At 37.8% G+C, this 22,116-nt stretch overlaps 1 protein-coding gene across 5 annotated transcripts in view; it reads right to left on the bottom strand.

Annotated features, from left to right (window-relative positions):
- ARMC9 (armadillo repeat containing 9) overlaps window positions 1–22,116 on the bottom strand; it is a 65,404-nt gene that overhangs the window by 30,490 nt on the left and 12,798 nt on the right. For 3 of the 5 annotated variants that reach the window (XM_059855581.1, XM_059855579.1, XM_059855580.1), the window contains exons 10-20: window positions 16,303–16,338; window positions 11,187–11,221; window positions 9,920–10,031; window positions 8,915–9,007; window positions 7,582–7,672; window positions 6,590–6,713; window positions 4,944–5,083; window positions 4,092–4,168; window positions 3,114–3,188; window positions 1,938–2,028; window positions 562–620 (exon numbers count right to left, since the gene is read on the bottom strand). In XM_059855581.1, the coding sequence (XP_059711564.1) occupies window positions 562–620; window positions 1,938–2,028; window positions 3,114–3,188; window positions 4,092–4,168; window positions 4,944–5,083; window positions 6,590–6,713; window positions 7,582–7,672; window positions 8,915–9,007; window positions 9,920–10,031; window positions 11,187–11,221; window positions 16,303–16,338 (933 nt within the window). The remainder of the gene's footprint in view (window positions 1–561; window positions 621–1,937; window positions 2,029–3,113; window positions 3,189–4,091; window positions 4,169–4,943; window positions 5,084–6,589; window positions 6,714–7,581; window positions 7,673–8,914; window positions 9,008–9,919; window positions 10,032–11,186; window positions 11,222–16,302; window positions 16,339–22,116) is intronic. The other 2 variants (XM_059855582.1, XM_059855583.1) reach the window with 1 other exon arrangement.

The following is a 22,116-nucleotide window of genomic DNA, read 5'->3' as shown; positions in this document are numbered from 1 at the left end:
AGAAGGAAATACAAAGCTAATCAGCTTATATTTACTATGATATAGTTTCTCATGCTTATTTTATTTTATTTTATTTTCTCATGGGACTTATTCCTTATCTGTAATAACTGTTTCCCTTTCTTACATTCTAGCAATTTACTAAATGTATTTCAAAGTTTTTAAACAGCCAAATAAAGTCACAACCTGAATAGATAATGATACCTTAAGAAAAAGTGACAACCTGTTTATAAACTATTCTGGCAATATACATTTTTTTAACTGAATCCAATAGGTCTGCTTGAAAGCAAGATTCCTACTGCTACAGTAACTCCTCATCTCTTCACTTATGCCAAGCTATAATCCAGTAATTATCACAGAGGTGGTGAGTTGCTAAAATAAAAGAGTAGGACTTCAAATGAAAAAAAGATAATGGAAACAGAGCCAATTTTCTTGTTAATGCAAGAATAATTAAGCAAACATAAAAGCAAAACCAGAAAACCAACATCTGGTTTATTGACACAAATATTTTCTTTCTAGAAGGTTATGGATTTTTCTAAAAGATGCCAGAAAGACTTTACTTACTTCCTCATACTCCTCTTCCTCATCATCATCAGACACAATACTATCATTGAATGGCTCTTCTAAAAAGAAGCAAAACAAAATGGTGTCAGTTAAGTTGCACATGTACACCCTGACAGAATCTCATTATCACCTCAGTTTTACAGGAGCAAGATTTAACCTGCTTCTCATACACACGTCCTTTTCAGGACAACTACTGGAATAATTTGATCCTATAAGTATTCTACTAGAAATCACGGAAATCAATTCATATTTTGGAAAATGGCAGAAATAGAAACACTCTGGAATAGTTACTTTCTCAGAAAATCCAGTGACACCTCACTGTATTTACTGACAAGACCTGAATGAAAGTGTGTGCACTTGTAAATTCGTCTATTTTTCAAAACATTTTTTAATAAGAGACTCTACTTCTCCCTAAAAATACTTTAATATTATATTGCTTTTGTACTTAAAAAGTTAGTACTTATGCAGAATACTTATTGTAAGTTTTGGACAAAATTATTTCCTCAGGAAAAGAATGGCCAGTTTATACTGGAAATCTGAATCATGACTCATACAAAAGCTCTTAAAAATGCCATTTTCAGGTAGAAGAGGAGTGGTTCTGTAACCTTGAAGAAGAAACATTGTATAGTGGTAATAAAGTACTTAAATATTTTATTTGTTTTTTTACAAGGTAGAATTTGTAAAAGTTCTAGCTTGTAAAAGAATAACAACAAAAACATTACAAGCTGTGTTCTCTTTCTAAAAGTCAAACAGAGCGGTTCAACTTGTTCTATGTTTACTGTACAGAAAGATGCAACCAGAACTAATCTCTTTTTCATTATTTGCTCTCTCTTTCTTCAGTCTTCCTTTCAGTTACAGGCAACAGAAAATGGAATAAATATTCCACCTTCTCAGTTTGTATTAACACCATCTACAACTCTGATGACTCACCAACATCCTCCCCAAAAAGGATGGTCTCTGCTCCCTATTCAGGATGAGCCATTTCATATAAAGCTACACCTCAACAGAGCAAGAGATAGGCACAGACAGACCAAGGCCCTAAATCCTGTTTTACAAATTTCTACTGCATTTTTGCAGTTGGCAGCAGTCTCTCATTACCATCAGACCACTGGCATGAAAGAAAACAGCAAAGGTAATTTTCTTTATGATCCCAAAACTCTGGAATTGTGTCTTACTCAGCCTTTTATTTCTTCCTTATTACTACAACATAAAGGAAATTTTAAAATACATTTCAAATCCTGACATTCATCATTCACCGTCCCTAAGACCATCACACTATTGTAATTCTTTGAGGTTTCCAATGCCAAGTAAAAACATGAGCTTTTTTATGGCTTTTGTGAAAGATTTAAAGCTCTGATAGCTGCCTGTGTTCTGACCTGAATTGAGTTGCTTGATAACAAATTCCATCTGTCGAATCATCTCTTCATTTCTTTCCTTGATAAGGCAGCGCAGAATCTCTTCCATTCCCTGGATGTAGCAGAAAACATTGGTAGATCAGTGTTTCATGTCACCACAGGGACAGAGATCTGTTAGCTAAATTTTTTTTTTTTTTTTTTTTTTTTTTTTTTTTTTTTTTTTTTTTTTTTTTCTTTTTGGTCAGGGAAAACCTGAGGCAGTGTGAAGCAAAGCACGGTGTCCAGCTCCAAGTGTTGCACAGACAAAAGAAAAATGTTCTCTGGATTGCTTCGAGGCTTAAACAGAGACATGTCCATGATGAACAGCAAATTTTTACAATAGATCTGTTGCTTTTGCCTCCTGAATTCGCTACACAATAGTCATCAGAACAGGATAAAATTTGCATCCACAGAGACAACAGTGCAAGGTTCAGAGAAAGAAAGCAGAAAACAGAACCAGCTTTGACTTTGAACCTGGTCTCTCTCTTTATGGGTCCTTAGAGCCTTGATGTTGTGTCTTTAAGTCTTTATGATCACTTCCAATCCTCTGTGCTCTGTGAGGTAGAACATTTGACAATAATTATGTCCCCATAACTCTCTGGGTTCGTTCTTAAGATACAAAGACATGCAGCTATCCCAGGAACAGCTTCCTCAAACTCAGAAGTTGAAACACAGTCATTACTATTAGACTAACTTTCACAGGAAATCAGCTCCTAGTTCTGAAACCTTCCTCCTGCTCCTTCCCCAAATAACCATGTCTATACCAGGCAGAAGGAAAAGCAGCAAGAAGTCCTTCTAGTGGCTACTCAATGGTGCAGAATAAATGGAAGAAGTAGCAGGTGAGATGAAAGCATCTCCTGGGACCACAAGAAATCTACAAAATGCTAGAAGGACACACAATTCTAAAATAACAACTTTAATTTATAATTCAGGCAGAATCCTTCACACTACTGGGGCTCCACTCCTGGGAAAAGGATCTGGAAATATGGCAGAAGTGTCTGAGAAATAATTCATACTTCCCTGAGGATCAAAGGGGAAGGGCCACTTGTGGGGTCCCTTCTCAAAATGCCCTGGCTCCCACCTCACAGCCCTGCTGTGCTCTGTCGGGCCATCTCTGGCAGAGATGTTGGTTTTTATGCTCTGCAAAGCAGCACTTACCATTTCTTTGGCTTCTTCTCGGACAGAAGGGATGGCCAGAATACTGTACAGTACTCCATTCACATATGACTGGACCTAAGAGGAAGAAATAGTAAAACCATGAAGAAAAACTCTTACATTCCTCCCAGCTGACTATCAAAATATGAGAGCAAAAGTATAGAATAACTATACTTCAAAGAGTTTAACCAAGCTAGACTGGACTTGCAAAAATTCCCACATGGGAAGCAGAGAACTTTTAGGATGCAAATATACTGTGATATGGTTGATCTAAACCAGTGTGCTGCATGCCAATTTCCCAAACAGCCCCCCCTGCTTCTAATAATGTATTCTTGCAAATTGACCTAGCCATAAGAAAGAAAGAAAAAAAAAAGGGCAAAGAAAGAGAGAAAAGCAGAAAAAAGGTTTCTGACAAACACTAATAAGAGTACAAAAAACAGGACAAAGAACAGGGAAAAGTCCCTGCCAGCATGAACTCATGACAGGCTTCAAGCACTGTAGCCTCAGGCAGGCTGACAAAGCCAAAGCAGCTTCATGAATGTCACAAGTCTACTACTTTCTTATAGCATTCCTTAAAACCACAGCAAGTAAGTTCCCCTGCACCTGATGTTTTGCACAATGGGTTTGCATCACATATTGTTCATCTCATGAACAGTCAAGCTTGAGCTGATTTGGGTGCATGACATTGAAGCATCAGAAACTGCAGTCAAGGCATGTGGACTGCATGGTAAGTGCATCCAAAGCTGCCATTCTTAGCTGCCAATGTTTGTTAAAGCAAGACATGCTTCTGTCTAGAAAGACCTCTGCTCACCAAAATAAAATATACGCATTTGTGAATTTTAGGCAAAATTCATGCAACTTAATTAACAAGGATCTAAGAAAGGAAACAAAACCAATTTACTTTTTACATTTTTTCCTTTCTTCTTTTTTTAAATTTTTCTTTCCACCTTTTCATTAACCCAAAGCTTGATATACAAATACCTTAGGATTCTCATGGTCAAGAAGACCAGAAAGAACTCTGAGCATGGGGTTTGGGATACTTGCACATATTTTCTTCCCTGCAAAGGCAGAACACATAAATATGCTTGAAAAATTGAACAGATCAGAGCAAGTTTCTTTCTTACTATTTAGAATTAATATTAAATATAGTTTGCAAAGAGCAATACTGTTTCTTGTTCCTGACAAATGCTGTTCAGTATAACTGAGTTGAGATCAGTGAAATTACTCTGGATTTATGCAGTTGTGGTCTTGGACAGGATGGAACAAAAAGGGGATTTAAAAATTTAACAAAGGCATTTTTTTGCTTACAAGAAGCAGATGATTTTTCACCCTTACCTTACTTTCCTTTTTAAAAGGAAATTGAATTTATGCTCTTTTTAAGTCTCTTGGACACAGACAGGATCTTATTTTCTTGGGGGAAATCACTGCTTTGTAGAAGTGAAAGCAAGGGGAAGGTTAAGCTCCTCGCCCTTACTCCTCAACCCCGTTCTTTCTGTTTACAAAGAAATCTCTAACACAGAGTCTGTAAGTGGAGACAAAGTGTCCTTTGAAAAGTGGGCCTGAATGTAGCAATGGCAGCCTTCACATACTAATATAAAAAATCAAATCTTATGGGGTGCCATTGCTTATTTCTTACTTAATTCTTTAGAATTCCCATAATTCGAATTCTCGAGAAGGGAGATGTGCTCAAAAGCATTGGTTATAACAGTCAAATATCTCTGGTTGTGGCTCCTGCTGCTGACTGTAGTCACTTGAAAGAATCCTGGTAAAGCAGGAGAAAAAGATTCACTATCTATTTCTTGGAATAAGGTTTTAATTCAAAATGTAAGACACCTGCACTCCGCAGACAAAGATTCATGAGCAAGGCAGCACAGTACTCCAGGTTGTAATCAGACAGGCAATCTGGGTCTATTAGAACATCAACCAGCCAGAAAATGAGCCCATCTTTGATCATTGCTGACTGCAGTGTGCGCCTAGGATTAAAATACAAAATCAGATCACAAACCACAAATGTCAGATCACAACATAAATAGCTTTCATATACATTTATAGCCAGTACAAGCACATCAAAAATACAATAGTCTGCTCAAAAAAAAAAAAAAATCCCTAAACTACCTGTTTTGGCACAATCACTAAACTAAGTAATTAACAAAGCCTGAAGAAATTGAAGATGCAGATTCCCGTATGGTTAGAGGACTAAAACATTGTTGGATAGATCGGGGGGTTTTGTCTTTTGTCTTATTTTGTTCTTTTTAAACCTGTGAACTGCTGAGGCAAAGTTCTTCATTGTTTTCTAGGGCTTCTTACTCCAGCTAAAATGGCATTTTCAATTGTCTTTTTTAATTGGTTTAAAAAGGCAGCTACACACAACAGATCCATAAAACAAACTAATTACTTCTTCTGTCACAGGTAGCCATAGCACTGTAGCACTTTTGTACTGCCAATTTGACAAATGAGGTTTTTGCTTGAATCTATTTGCACTTTTCTCTAGAGATTCATAAATCTCATGCTCTTTTAACTCAACTTGTAGTTGCCCTAGTTGCTGAATAAGGTGCCAAGTGGCCAGCCATGGTCTACAATAAAAATTCTACACCTTACAACATAAAAAAAGAAGTATATACTGGTAGAAAAGTCTTACTGAATAACAGAATTTTTCATAACATTATTTCCAAGAGGCACTATATTTAAATTGCAAAGATCCAAGCAGGTGCTTTCCTGGCTTTGGTCCTGAAAGCTCATATGCTTCTTAGTGCTGGATATTGCAGCAGGTCTGTGGCTTGGACTAAGCAAAACAAGGGAGCATCTGACCACAAATTAAAAAAGTTTCCCTTATGTCAAGTATCTGGAATTAACCTTCTAGAAGATTGTTACTTTTTAGAAAATAAAAAACTTCCATGTTTTCAGTATTCCTCCTGACTGCTGTGAAAACAGAATTCCTCAGATCATATTTATTTGATAAATAGAGCATGCCCTTTACTGCTTTTATGTATTTCTTTTGTGGTGGGCACTTGAGTCAGACTGCTAATGTAAAAGTAAGAAACAAGACAGCCTGTGCATAGACAGCTCCAGGAAAGGGGGTCAACAGGATAAAGATGAAATCCCTGAAAAATGTTTGCAGAAAGGATAATGAAAACCTTATGCTTTGGAATGTAACACAACTCTTTTTTCTATGTAGGAACATCAGAACTTTCTACATTAAGATTTTCACTTTCTTCAGTTAAGGAACACATACAAAGCACACAAGGCTGTGGCAGGAGATGTTCATTTACTTGGGCCTTGACAGCCGGTAGGAAGTCAGGTTAATTCAGTCAGCAAAACTGAATTCTCCTCCATAATAAGTGACATTGCTTTCATCAGCCATCAGGGGTTCTGATGACTGTTATGGGAAAATCAAGTGCTCTTCTTTCCTCCCTGAACAGAGCCTAACTAGGCTGCATTTCCTCCCCTGCTGTCACCACCACACGCTGTGCTTTCATCACCTGAGGCTGAATTTCTGCAGAGCCCCCAGAACATTCTCCCATGTAAGGGAATCCTTGTCTTCAGCTTTCAGTCTGTCCTCCAGCATTTGCAGCAATGTTGGGTTCTGAGAAAGGTAGGCACGACCTGGTGCAAAAAGCGATGAAAGAACAGATGCTGAGATAGCAGCTATGACAGAAAACCTCCCTCTCTTTGGAAAAGTAAGCAGGATTGACCTCAGTTTCCTCTTGACAAGGCACAAACTTGTGCCAAGATCCAAACAAAGCTGCACAAAGTTGTGTAGCAGATCAGTTGCATTCAATCCAGACACTTGGGGTATTAGAGGTCCACACTTGCAAATCAGTACCACACAGAATCTACTTTCAGTATATGCTTTCTGATCTAGCAGTCTTGTACAATCAAGAAAAAGAACAGAAATGTCCAAGGAGCTTGGGAAAGTCAGGTGCCCTCCTGCTACTGACTTCAAATGAGATTTCAGCACCTAGCAATACTTAGCTCCAAAAATAGCAGCAAATCAAGAGCTAATTTGGGACAGGCAGAGATAGAAAGCCGGATATATATGCATCTGGATTGTTAGCAGTCATGCACCTGAATAAATATAGGTGAGGAAGAGGAAAATGCAGGAGCCAGAGTAGTTACTATTGCACAACCTGGTAGCAGGTCTGCCCCCAGGAAACCTAATTAATGAGGATTTTTCTCTTTAACCCTCATGGAGAAACTGAAGATTATGTTAAAGGCAGTATCTGAGTAAGTTCCCACACAGATCACAAATCATCAAAACAAGTCAGAAATACTGAATATACAGCATCAAAATGAAAACTTTCCAGATACTGAAAAGCTGCTTTGAATGCATGCAACAAAAGATAGTGAATCACTAGAAAAAGGGTGCAAATAAGGCTCTAAATTACCACAGGCACTGACATGCACTTGTGAAGCACCAATAAGAAAGCATTATATGAAAATGTTCTCTTATTTTTTGCAGTGAATCTTTTACCTTCTATCAGTGAAGCAAAAGCATTGATGAGCCTTGCCATATACTGTCTGACTACCTCACTCTTAGAATATAATAATTGGAGGACACTTCTCTGAAAAAGAAAGCAGATGTTAATACATCACAAAGAAGGAAAACACAAAAGTTAGTCTTCCATAATGTTTTAAAAGCTTCATTAAAGTTACACAGGAAAAAACCAAACCCTTTGAATGCATACTGATTTGTCAATATGATGTACAATTTCTTTTTTTATTGGCAGGGGGCTGAAGGAGAGATGAAAAATGAACAAATAGGCAAATTACAGCTTCTCATCTGAGTCTGTTAAAACACCATTAAACTCTATGGTGTAGAGTGGAAGTTACATTGAGCCAACACAGTCTAGTTAAAGCTGGTACCTAAAATTAATACTCAGTCAGTGACCAAAAAATCCCCACAAACAAACAACTTAGTTTGGTTGATAAACTTAAATGCAGTAATATTACCTGAAAAGGAATACTTTTCTTTGACAATGAAGGGCGTGGGAAGCATCTCAGTAACTTTCCAACACCACCACATTGACATGACTTCTAATCTGTTTTATTTCAGGCTTTACATATAACTTCCCTCTTACAGAAATTTAGAGGGAGAAAAATTGATGGTTGATTTAATAATCTTTTATGCTTCCTAGTGGTACAAGAGACTGTTGCAAAGACAATAAAGCCACAGAAAACCCCTGGGAAACTCAAATATGCTCAGAAGTCACTACAACCAATGAAAAAAGTGCTTTTCTTAGCAACAGTACTGGGTTATCAGGGACTGAAACAACTTTTCAAAATCAACACAACCAGAACTCCCCTTTCTAAAGAAAGGTGCCAATCCACCTCAAATTCACAGAAACAGCTGATCATTGCAGGTGCACAATGGCACATTCCATAGTGGCACTGGGACTGAAGTCCTAATTTAGTTCTTATCTTAAATCATTGAAATGAATTGAGTGTATTATTTAACAATACACAATCAATCAAAAAGAAACACAGCATCTGATAAGCAAGACTTAAAGGGCCTCAGGCTTCGGTTCAACTCACAGAAGTGAAGCACAGAGAGGTGATATACTTCCATTTGTCTACAAAAACTGTGCCTACACTAAGAGCTCTTGTAATGCAAAGCTTTGCCATCAACTTTTAAAGACTGGGATGCAGAAGCTAAATGTATCACCCAGTTTTGGCACTACTACCTTTTTTTTCTTCTCCTATTCCAGAGAGAAATAAAAAAGGAAATTTTATGATCAGCACTTCATAGACATAAATGAGCAATATCACACAGAAGTTGGACAACTGACAACTCAGTTTCAGCTGACCTGACAGTTGCTGTGGCAATCCAGGAGGTCATTACTGATGTAGGCTTGCATGATAGTGTCTCTCTGTTCTCCAGGATATGATGTTGTCAAGCGCTAAAATAAATAACAACATAAATAAACAAGGAAAAAAAACACAAAAAGCCAAAACTATGGATTGATGACCCCTGGAGATTTTAAAGGTGCTGATACTCTATAGCTGAGAACCTCTTTCATGGGGAGTGCTAATTCAACCTCAGTGACCTAAGGGAAAGAGGTGAAATGAGCTGACCTGACTTCAGCTCTGTGACGCAGTACAAAACTGTAACTTGGGAGCTGTCATCACTGTCCATACAGGAAGGATACAGAATTACTTCCCATAAAGTTAAAAAAGGCTCTAATAGTTACAGATGTGGTGCTTTTCTTAAACATCTGAGACAGAGCAGTGGGCAAGAAGTATTTTGGTCAGAACAAACAGATTGTTTTTATGTGAAAACAGACACTGAAACTTGATCAGAATTCCACTATTATCATTTTTCATAACTGTCACTTTGAAGACATCTTCCTTTTCAGCAGGAAAATGTAACTTCCTGTTGTCATCTGTAATTTTTCTGAAATGTCATTGCATGATCCAAGTCAACCAAAAGCTAGGTTCCCGTAAAATACCTTGATTATGAAGGAAAACTGGTGATTAGAGTCAGGTATGTCTTGGATACAGCAGATAAACCAAAAGGATATGTGGAAAAGGGAACTGCCTAAACCAACAATTTATTTGAAAGCACATCAGAAATTATTTACACTGAATATCCCAGAAATCTGGGATATTCAGTGGAAATAATATTTGTGTGAGAAATCTGTCTCTCCTCAGATGAGAAGGACACTGCTACACTACAAATAGACACCCCCTGCCTGGGCTGCCTTCATCATCTCAACAGCCTCAGCAAGCTCCACCTGCCATGCTGAACTCCCCACCAGAACAACCATCTTGTTTGCAAAAGGGATCCTGGTTTGGATGCCTCCTGTCCTTACCCAGCGCAGAGCCTGCAGTAAGAGAGCCTTGAGACGATCACTCCCTGTAATCAAATCTTTCTTCAGCTTCTCATAATCCAGAGAGGGCAGCAATGGCACATCCTGCACCTTCCTAAAGGAAAAGACATTCATCAAAACTCTCTCCTCGTTCAGTGCAGCTGATGTTACTGAGGTGAGAAGAGCCAAAACAGGAAGTCTGCTTCAGGAAAAGAACTTCCAAATTTTCACACTTCTATTACTTTTGTTACCATTACAGTGTTAGAACAACAGACTTGTTAAGTTTGGGGTTCTTTCTTATGCATGCAGCTTGCTTACCATCATAACTTGCAGACATAAACTGACAACCAGCCATCTGATGATCTGAGATTTTTACTGGCACAAAACAGTTCAGCAACATCCTTTTTCCCCCTCCCCTACTGGGCCACAAGGGCATGAGGACAGTTAGAAACAGAAGCAGTAAAAAGCTGCAGCTCCATCTCCACCTCCAAGCCCTTATGCACACAGAAATGTCCTCTCCAAAGCAGAGGTGGTGTGGGCTGAGTGGATTTTTACAGCCTGGAGTATGCTGACTTAACATGAGACTTAATACAGGACTACTTTCTATGCAACAATACTATCTTGCTGTTTTGAAATTTAACACTGCAATAGAAGTTTCCCTTAAGAAAACTGCTTCCAGTCAGTGTTTCAATCTTAATATTTAAATATAATCCACTAAAATGTTTTAGTATCTTCCCATCCTACCACTTTCCAAAACAAATTTTGTGTCCTATGTATAATTGCCCTGTTATCTTGTAAACAACAGGATAAAAATAGTGTCTCAAAACTTTAATAAAACTTCACCTTGAATATGCCATTTCTATTCAGTATTATAAGCCAAAATTTATTAAGTCAGACACAAAAAAATTAAAGTTAAAGCACCCAAAAATCCCTATTAGTGATTCCCCCTTTTCCTAGATTTGTGAGGATCAAATCAATTACAACAATAGGACTGAAATATGTGAAAACACTAAAAATACAGCAACAACCTCACATGTGTGGAATGGCAGATTTACTGGATTAACAACATTCTGCTGAAATTAGAACATTACTGAAGCTGTTCAGCAGAAGAACACAGATCACACAATATTTGCATCAATGTTCACTGAGGTCACAGGAAGCACAGTGGAGGAGTGAATCCCATTTGAGGACAACTGGCAGTGTGTACTTCAGTTTACAAACCCCTCCTTTTCTCTACAGACAGAAATGGAGCTCAGCAACAAATACTTACATAGAGGATAAAGATGCTCTTAACAGTGTGGAAGCCTGAATCACAAAAAGAAAGAAAAAAAGAAATTACAGCATATAAGTTCAAATTTCACATAATGTTATTAATGAGGTCCAAAGTGAATTCTTTCACTAAGATTCTGCAGTTCTTTTCCTATAAAAACCTGTGCTGTAAACCAGAAACACAGCTAAAGAAAGAGCACTTCAGTGTTTATCTTTCTTTTCCCTTAAAGTGTTTTACAGGTCAAAATCTCTTTTGTTATGATCTGGATATATTATCCTCACCCACATAGTCCACAAATTACCTATGCTTGAAGCATTTAAAAAAAAAAATAATAGAAACTACTATCTGAGCTCACTGAGGAAGATGAAGAACTTGCTAGGCACATTCAATGACTTCATAAATTTTTATACCTTTAAAATTGCAGTAATATTTCATTGGAGACCCAGCATGCATTCCTGTATATAAATTTATTGTAATTCTTTGCTCCAACACTAATGTTATCAAGTGTCTGCTGCTACCAAAATATATCCCTATATATAATTATTAATATGTAAAGAGAGGACCATGTATTCTGGTATGGGTAAAACCAATATTAAATAGTGTGCCATTTCTTAGTGGTTCTGCCTAGGATATTCTAATTAAATCCTGGATATTTCTTCTCTGATGCAGGGTGATGCAGTCCCTGTGCAGGCACTACTGTGCAACAAGGAACACCAGCACCACATAAAAGTTCCACATGAAAGTTGTCTGCCTCAGTGAGTATTTTTTGCTAGACTTAATTGTAGGTAAGCAAAGAAGCAGCAATTCTGGCATAAGAATGCTTCATGTCATGCATTCTGATGTCAACTACATGCTGTATTTGTAGAATATTCAATGTCATCTCTTTGTGCTGATCTCTCTGCTAAAAATCTCTCATTACCACTTATGCCTGTAAAACTGGTCTTCTCTCCTAACTGAGCCTCTTTCAATGGGAACTATATAATCAATGTCTATTGTCAGATTTAAAACTGGGATTTAGGAGACAAAAAGCATGAAATACCATAGAGAATATTGAATTACACCAACTGACATATTCTTGAAAACAACCTCGTGGGTATCCTTGTAAAACAAGGAACTGCTCTATTAGATGTGAAATAAGCTTATGTGCACATTGGAAAGCATTTTATATTATGTCAATGAATGACTTATATACAATAAACAGGTCACACACCTCAAAAGTAAACTAACTGTCTGGGCCAGCAGTTCTCACAGCATAGTTTATCTTACACAATACAAAATTCTTTCTAAGTATCATATCTGCCCCTAGACTGTTTTGCCCTCGTTCATTTTCCTTAGCATTTTTGATAAGTATAAAGAGTTAATTTTATTTAAACAAAACTGCTTTCCCAGTCAAAACCTAAAACCTTGTAGCTGCATGTGCACAGAAATCACAAATCACTTTTGTTGCCTCTGTCAGCACCTTTCTCCTTTGTCCATTAGGGGAAATGGAAGAAAGTGACTATAGCACTTGCATGCAAAAAAAATTGCAGAGCCCTTGGAGATGGAAGGTCAAATAGAGAATAACAATGTGTAAAGAAACAGAGCAGGGCACTAGGACTATATAGATGCATAAAAAGATTCTCTGCTTCTCAATAAAGGTTTTTTTACACCCTTCTTTGCTGTCTTAGAAAGAAAAACGTGCTCCAACCAAAATCTAACCAGAGGATAACTAGTTAAGATACACATACCACTCTTCTACACAAATAAAACTTTTTGGCAAATGTAGGATTTTGCAAGCTTTTATAAAATTTCAAACTACAGAAAGTTCAACTAGAAAAACATTCAGATCAAATGGGACAAGGTCCTATTAATTCCCAAATAATTTTTTAAGCCAGCAGATGGAGCACAGCAAAGTATTTAGTATGGTTTCCTTCTGTATTCTTCCTACACCAAAAAGGCACCAGAGAGTGAGGCAAGCCCTGCACTGGGGCTCTGAGTGCAGAACCACTGAGCTGGGAAAACTTCTGGTCACTTTGCTGATCAGACCCAGTTTATCAGTCTAGAACCTGCACAGGAGGAAGGAAGTCCTTTCAGGCTTTTGGTGTTTCTGGGAAAGCAATAAGGATAAAGTTCATATTGCTTCAGGTTCAATCATCAAGGCTAAACAGGAATGAAGAAAGTTTTGGGGGGCTATTTTGTTCTTCACTGCACTGTCATTTCTCAATCTGACTATGGTCAGCACCATTGATAAGCAGAAAGAATGCCAGCATGTTACAGGCAGAGGTTTCCTTTCTTCCTTTTCATCTGCATGATTGCAATTAGTCATAAGTAAACTCATCTGTATCTGTGGCATGCTGAGTAATGCATTGGCTCAGGAGATTCACTCCTAGTCCTGATTCAGCCACCAACTGCAGACAGAATCAAACACATAATTTCATGTCTCTGGGCCTCAGTTTTTCTCATCTGAAAAGCAGATAGAGGCATCAATCTCTTGAACAAGCTGGGTTTTGAGATCTGCCAATGAAGGGCAGAGTGCAAGAGTTAAAAGTTATTATTTTGCTATTAAATGATTGAATGCTTATAGTACAGTCACCATAAATAGAAATTATTTAGTAGCTCCTCTTCTACTCATTTTTCTTCGATTACAAGATTTATTTCCTCAGCATTTTCTCCCAAGCCCTTCCCCTAGTCTTTCCTGGAACAGGTTAACCATAATTTTAACCTTTGAGTGACAGTATACCTTACATAGCCAATGAAAGGCAGAGTGTGAAGAACCTGTGGCAAACACGTTCCTATGTCCCAACACTCATAGAACTCATCTTGAAAAAAATACATTTCATGCAAAACCTGTCTTGAGAGAGGATCATTTGTCATAACTGAAAGACATGCAGAAGCTCAGTGTCTTAAGGAAAGAAAAAGAAAGACAAGAAAAAACAGCCCAAGCATAGCTCATTCTGGTAGGATCATGGGTATGACTTATGTTTATGTTGGTTCTTGCCAAAGCCAAACCAGGTGCCACATTAAGTCAAATAATTCTGTCACGATGCACATTAGCCCCAGATGGCATCCCTTTATTTTTGAACAAAGACAGGCATGAATATGAACAGCATGGAATAAACCAAAGAAGTTCAAAGGGGAAAAAAAAAAATCAGTATTTATAAAAGAAAGCAGATGCACTTCATGTGCAAGCCAAAACCACAACTGATTTTATCAAATACTGCAGCCCTATATTCAAACCATATCCCCTTTGCTGTTTGATGTATATATTCATAATATGCTGAAAGCAAAGCTGAAAGTCAGATTCTGTCCTCAATTCCCACTCTGAAAATGTGCTGTAAGAATTCAGTGCAAATTCAATGCAGATTCAGAATTAGTAATCAAAGATACGTGACGAATATGTGAAGAGTAAAACCAAAATTTGAGCAGATTTCTACAAATCATCAGAACTCACAAATCTTTGTTGAGTTCATTTGTTACACATTAATAACAAGAAGACTGCTCCACACAGCCTGTGAGAGTTAGACCCTGAGCTTGTGTAACCTGGCAGGTCTACTGGGGCTATGCAAAGTATTATTTCATAAGAAGATCTTCAAATGTTTTTAATTATTTTTTTCCTACTTATACTAGAGATATGCTGTTATGAAAACTTCCCATTTGCCATACAAAATAGGTTCTTTAAGACATCTGATGTGTACATTAAAAAGTCACACAGTAATACTGTGTGATAATGTAATGACAACACAAATGTCACAAAGTATAAAATACTATACATAAACAGTGAGGGGAGCTGAAAGCTACCCATATACTCAAGAAATACCTCAGAATCAGAGTCAGACAGCTTTGCAAAAAATTTATAAACAACTCTGCCCAGTAAGCCATTACATTCTACATTGTATAAAGTTACATTTAACTAATGCTTAATACTAATCTGTATAAGGAAAAAGTTTTTCTTTAGCAAAAATAATTTGATTCATCTGTCATCAATCTTTCTCAATCTGAAAACAGAGAATTATATGAAGGACCAAAATGCTTAACATCAAGCAAAAAGTGTCCATTATGAACATTCATGTCACCAATAGGAACAGGTTGATTGATACAGGAGATCTTTCACCGCAGGTGGATGTGGGTTATGTTCTCTACATCAAGATAAAAATAAGTATGTAAGGAATAGTCCATTGCATTCAATACTTTTATGACTATTTCTCAAAATAAAATGTTGTTCAAAGTGGAAAGTTGAATGCCCACAAGGGTTTACTTTAATTCCAGGTGTTTGAAATATGTTTGAAATTTAGGCAGCTTTTCTTGAAAGACAAAATCTTGGTTTACCTAAAGAAAGTGATAAAAATATAAATATCTATTATTTTAAATTGACTGGCATCTTTCAGAATTGGTGTCAATGACTTTTACGAATTGATTACATACTGAGTTACTTAGAAGTAGACTCATTTCCTTTCTTCACAAAGAATGCACTGACTATGGGCAAAATTAGATACTTCTGGTGTACTTGTAGCATTGCCAGAATACAAACTTCCATCTGGATTACAGAAGTCACAGGCAGTACAGAGAATATAATTTTGTGTTTTCAGTGAAAGAGGATCATTTTAACTGTGTGAGAGAATTTCATAATCTTTACTACCTAAAGGAAGCTTGATGTTAGGAACAAAAAATACAAATATGTAAAATACAACACCCCTCTGAAAAGCATGAATCAACTTGCTGAATTATCTTGAGCAGTAAGATTTATTTGCTTTGTCAAAGTGTTGTGGGGCCAGCTGGTTTTGGCACACTTCAGAGAGAATGTATACTATACACAGATGATCCCATGGAAGAAACAATTGCTTTCTGCATGCTGTAAGAGGCTGTGCTTCATGTGAAAGTTGTGGACAAAGCTGCTCTTATGTTGACATGCTGTGTTAAGTGCATTATGAAGCCATAAGGTTACCAAGAACATCTATTCCATTCCCCATGCAGAATTTCCAAGCCCTGTACATTTTCTGGCTCTTCATAAACCACACAGTTAGTGTTCATGACAAGTTAAAATGCAGGGAAAATTGCTGCACGTTGTGAAATAAAGAGAAATACAGACTGTGACAGACTGAGCAGGCAATGGTGAAAGGAAATAAAGATAGACACTTACATATCCGTCATCACAAGGGCTCATAGAGTAATATCCCTTTATAGGCAAACAGACACACATTAAAATAAAGAAGATTAAAAAAAAAAAGTTAACAGAAATAAATCACAGAGAAATGCACAGTTCAAAAAAACCCAACCAATAGAAATTAGCTAAAAATTAACAGACTATCAGCTTTGAAAAGAAAAAGTATAAACATGTTCTCCCAAGCCTCATACTTGTATGTCTTAGAACTGAAATTGCTGTGTCTCTCTTGTGATATATTTGGAAGTTCTCCTCTCAACACCTGGCAAACACTCCTAGTCTGTACATTGCTCCACACTGTCAGAGTCACAACAGGCACACACTGACAAATTGACAGGAATATATGGCCTGGACTGCTCACTGCACTGAGGCAGCCAAGAGAGAAACCCTGAACATGGCCTGCATCAGAAGACCTCAGCTCCTGAGAAAGCCCCTGCCACTGTTCTCCACACTTGCTTTGACTGGAGTTTCTGACCAGCACATAACAAAGACCGACAGAGACAATTTAAGGTGTTTCAGCAATGTATCAATTTTTCATCCCAAAAGGTTCCAGGGATAAACTAAGAAAGTCTCTGGAGGGAAACTAGTATGTAGTTGCTAAAATAAAGAATGGTGCTAATTCATGGTTTAGTAGTCTAGTACAAAATATGCCATGTGCTCCTTAATTAGACTAAAATACATAGAACAGCTTAGTATCTAAAAGAACAGTCTTAATTAAAAATAAAAGTACACAGTTCAACACAATGAAATAAGACCAACTTTAATTACTTGCCTTTTTGTGCAAACCTGCCAGTACTTACTTCACAGGACATATTTGTACAGATGAATAAGCACATAAACACCCTATTTAGCAGGCTGTCTTTAACAGACATATACAACCTTACACAGAAGACATAAGAAACTTGCCACTCTTCACTGTGAGCAGAAAATAAAGTTATTATTCTTTAACCAATTTTAAAAATATTGCATTCTTCTTTTTACTACCATGATACTTAGAATTCCCTGATGTGAATGATTACTTTAACTTTCATGGTGCTATACACCCATACAGAGAGTTCCTGGCAAAGACAATTTAAAATTAAATTAAGGCAAAGTATGACATCAATGAAGACCAATAAGTGAGCAAAAGAGAGAGCAAAACCAGGAGATAAACTGCATCCTGATGAGAGACATGTCAACACAAGCACGACCTGAGGCAGTGAAAATGGACGTAGGCATCAAGACAAAAGATGACATTAAAGTAAAGTTTTAACATTAAAGGAAATCACAAATGGTTGGACCAGACAACCTTTCAAAGTCCCTTCCAAACTGGTCTATTCTATGATTTGAGGACAGCAGTAGGAAAAGCTTGTGGAAACCCCTACTGAAGGCAATACCTTACCCTTAAAGAGTTCATGTAAACAAAAAACCTTGCATCAACTTGTGAAAAGGGCATTATATACTGTATCAGCAGGAAAATATGAACTTCTCCTTGCTTACATGAAGAGGTAGGCTTGTATCTTCTTTTCCATACATAAATGGGAACATATAAAATAATCCCATGGACAGAGATGCAGAAAACTGATTACGTCATCCGAAGAAAAGCTCACTTATGGTAGATGCTGTTTGCTGCAATGAGCACTTCATTTTTAAATGAAAGAGCAAACATCTGCATAATAATGCCTGGTGAATCCACTCTGAATGGTTTAGAGAGTGATTAAAAAAACCAAAATAAAAACCTTCTGTTACCCTCATCCTAGGTTTCATGTGGTCTGCTGGTGCAGAAATTTCATAAGTAAGAAACAGAATACTTGCCACCAACTATTACAGCATGATGGCAAGTGCACAGTTGCAGTAAAAACCATGTTTGAGGAAAAAAGCAGAGAGTACAAGAAAAATAGGAGCCCACAGTAGTCATTACAACTATCCCAAAAATAAATTAGAAAAATATAATCTTTCTTGTTCGCAGTTTGTAAGTGACAGTTTAACTTTCCAGAGGAGCTGGTAATTTTGTCCAGTGACAGAACTTAAAAAAAACATCCCACCTGTTTTCCACAGCTTCAAGAGTGGTATCAAAAGAGACCCAAAATTTGCAAGGGACATTAATTCACCTAACTGTAGCTACAGGTAAATATAATCAGAATGAATAGCAGCATAAACATAATGGGCATTTATTCTATTCCATGACACAGATGCAATACATGCACACAATTTTACAGCTTTCAGGTCACTGAAAGATTCTCCTTTGGTTTACACCCATCTCTACTATTGACAGAAAGCGCACATCTGAAGAAGCAGTTCCTGTTTTGACTATAATCCAAAACTTAGAGAACCTTATTACCTTATCCCTAATCAAAAATATTCCAGGAAGGTGTACACCTTACTTCAATCAAAAAAAACCTGGTTTTGGGTTTCAGACTTGAGCCTGTGCTGCTTTTGGTGGAATGTGAATGTACTGTGCTTTTGATAAAAAGCCAGAATCCTCTTGGCTTCATGATGTTTATTAAACAGAAAATTGCAGGCATCAAAAAATACAACCCCTGCTTCTTATCCACCAGACAAATCAAGACTAGAAAAGGAAAATGGTAAAAAAAAATTAAAACTTGACTGATCTCAAGAGTGTTAAAAATATAAGAGACTGTGATAGTCCTGTAATAGATTACTGTACTTGAAACTATACTTGTCAAATTTACCATTACCCACATCAGTTCCCTATCCAAAGGAACACTAAAAAGTCAGGAATCTATTAACTCCTCAAATAAATGTTTTCTTCAGCTTGTCAGACCTGCTGCTCTGACCTTCTACTCTAAATTCCCACCTTCTGCTCTGACAATTCTCTCAGGTTTCTTATCTCCCAGTTCAGGACCACACATGTCAAATGACATGATAGAAGGTGGTGATAACATTCAACTGCAGCTAAGAGAAAAACCTTAGGGTGAAACAGAGCTTTAGAGGCCTTGGAAACATCTCCCAGCTGTAACACAGTAGTGTCACCTCTCTCCCACTGCACGCAGCAGATGCATCCTGCTAATGGACTGTACATCAGGCTCACAAGCTGACCCAGGAAGTCACAGAGCTGGCAAGAAACATGGAGTTGTGCTGCAAAAGAATGAGATCCAATCCAGCTCACCAGAGAACACAGAGCTGACACCAGAAGCCCTTGCAAAGATTTCAGGGTACGATTACAATGGAAAACTCTTTTGGCTGTCATTGCCTCAGGTCTTAAAACCAGCTCAGTAAGACTTGCCTCTGGGATTTGTTCTCCTGATACAAATTTCTTCCAGTTTGAAAGGACAGGCCTTCAGCCATGGTGGGGGGCAAGCCAGGAAGCTGATGTTTGCACATTAACAACTGATACAGGTCACCTTTGTTGTAATTTCAAAGCCTGAGATCTCACAGCTTTCTACTACACAATATGACTTTCTCCAACATTAAAAGTCGAGCACAATATACTGGGAACAAAATCAACTTAGCATACAAATAATGATGCCAAGGATATAATCCAAGGTATACTCCTTAATTTCCTTGGACAATTCTTCAGTTTGGTTACAGTACTCACATAATCCTCCTTCCCAGTGTAACTAAAAACTACCAGTGTAGCTGGTAGTATGTATATTCTAAAGCTCAAGTACAGATCTCAGAGAATGATGCAGTTTTAGCATTTTCTGCTCTCAGAAAATGGACTGTCCCCTGAGTTGCATCGGTACAACTGGCTGAGAACTCAAGCACCTCCTCTTTCCAAACTATGTAATGCACATGCACTCATACCCTGAATAACAGTGGTGGAAATTTAAGGCTGCATGACAGTACACAAAAAAAAAAAAAAAAAAAAAAAAAAAAAAAGGAGTTTCCTTGCTAATGATTCTTTTTTCTGCTCGTTTATTTAGAGATATTGATCCAGCAGAACTGATTTATTTCAGGGCCTTGTCCTGACATTGGTGATGTCAGTGAGATAAGATCATCCTTAACAGCCAAGGCAAAGAGGGGGAAAAAAACCTAACAACTGACAAACCACCATATTTAATGCCTGATAAAACTCTTTAGACAATGACTGTTTTTTTAAGCCTCTCCCTCATCTCGCCTACAGAATGAGGTAAGATGATGGTAAGGTAAGGATGAACTAAGTAGCTGGCCCTCTGCTAATCTCTTCTTTCTGTAATTATGCAGCTGGCTGCCCCTTACAGCAGGAGGTTTGTGAAATGGAGTAGCTGGAAAGACCACACTCTAGTGCCTCTGCATGGTTATGGGCAAAAAGTGATTGAATCTTCCAACACAAATCCAGCACAGATGCTGTGAACTCGTGCTGCTACTTAGTCTGGGTCACGGTGCCTCCAGCTTTATTCCAAAACTTATGCAAAAACCTGAAACCACTTAAGGGTAGAACAATAACATCTGAGTGTACAACAATGAAGTACTTGAATCCTTGAAGAGAAAGCAATGGCATGCCTGAGTGGCCTAGTGGCAAATAGTCAGAATTTTAGTTCATCTCATCTGGCTCCCTGCATCAACAAAGCCAGGGAGTGGCTAGAAATATTCTGGGATGAGAAAGGAATCTCATTTTTCTTTTCATAAGACAATATCTATTTTTTTTTCTAACATTTATTTGTGTTTCTACATGTTTGCTAATCATGTATAAAACCAGAACCATTTACATGGGAAATAAACAAGAAAATATGATCAAGGGGGGACAAAAGGATAAGATGAGGAAACCTGATTATTATGCAGTTAATGTCTATATGCAAAGACTGTGATTAGCCCTCCAAAACTTGGCTAATGACTCAGAGAGCCTGTGTGGATCTACTTATAGAAACAACATGAGAGTTCAACCTCAATGTCAAGGCGTGACCTAAACCAGTCTAGAAACCCTTAATCTAAACAGTCTCGGGGCTATAACTGGACTGGTCCTTCACTAGACAGCTTGGCTCTCACAGCAACTACCTCAAATAGTGTGGATAAATGAGCCACAAAGTCACACAGAAATAGTTTTGCTAGCAAAGCCTTGTATAAAAATAGATTCAACTGTGCCAGGAGAACACAGCTTTGATCAGGTTAACCTAGTTAAGGGAGACAAAAATTTACTTCCAGCAGGGAAAAAAATCTACCACCAACATATCCTTCTTCTCTAACCTATCTGCATAGGTGGAGACTGTGTCAAAGTGGCCATAGTGCCATAAGTATAGTGGCAAAGGTGCTTTTGGAGCAGAAATGCTTTTAGAGACACTTTTAGGGAAGCAGAAATCAGAACCTTGCATAAGGATGACACTTCCCTCTGCCCCTTTCCTGAAAGGGTTCAAGAGACTGGAGGATCGATGTATGACAAGAAGAATAGAAATAATAAGCAAAACCCTGGGCAAATGGAGCACCTTGAAAGCACAGGAGAAAAAGAGAAGTCTTGATGCAAGCAGAGAGCAGGAACATAAAGAAGTGGGCATGTGGCTGTACAGAATGGGTGATCTCAGTACAGGGAAGGAGAAACACACACAACCTCAACATCAGATGGCAAAAATACAGAAGACTACTGAGGTATCTAAAGCATTATCTCAAAAAGCCACTTGTCTTTCCTCTTTCCTTGCCAAAAGGCAAGGAAAGAGGAAAGACATCTGGAAGTTGCTGGTTAGAAGAAAGATGGGGTGGGAGGAGGGACATTATGGGATGGGAGATGAGATAAGCTAAGGATATGGTATCAATCTGAGTAGAGGGTAGAGGGGAGCAGCAGACTGCACCTAATATTGAGGTAGCAGACAAACAGATGCTGGTTTCTTCCTGAAACCCTGAAATAGCAGTTTTTGCAGGCTGCATAAGAGTGTACCTCCT

This window comes from Haemorhous mexicanus, chromosome 10 (genome assembly GCF_027477595.1).
Source record: "Haemorhous mexicanus isolate bHaeMex1 chromosome 10, bHaeMex1.pri, whole genome shotgun sequence".
NCBI classification, from domain to species: Eukaryota; Metazoa; Chordata; class Aves; order Passeriformes; family Fringillidae; genus Haemorhous; species Haemorhous mexicanus.
The sequence above is the reverse complement of the archived record's forward strand: the minus strand, read 5'-3'. Positions and strand labels throughout refer to the sequence as shown.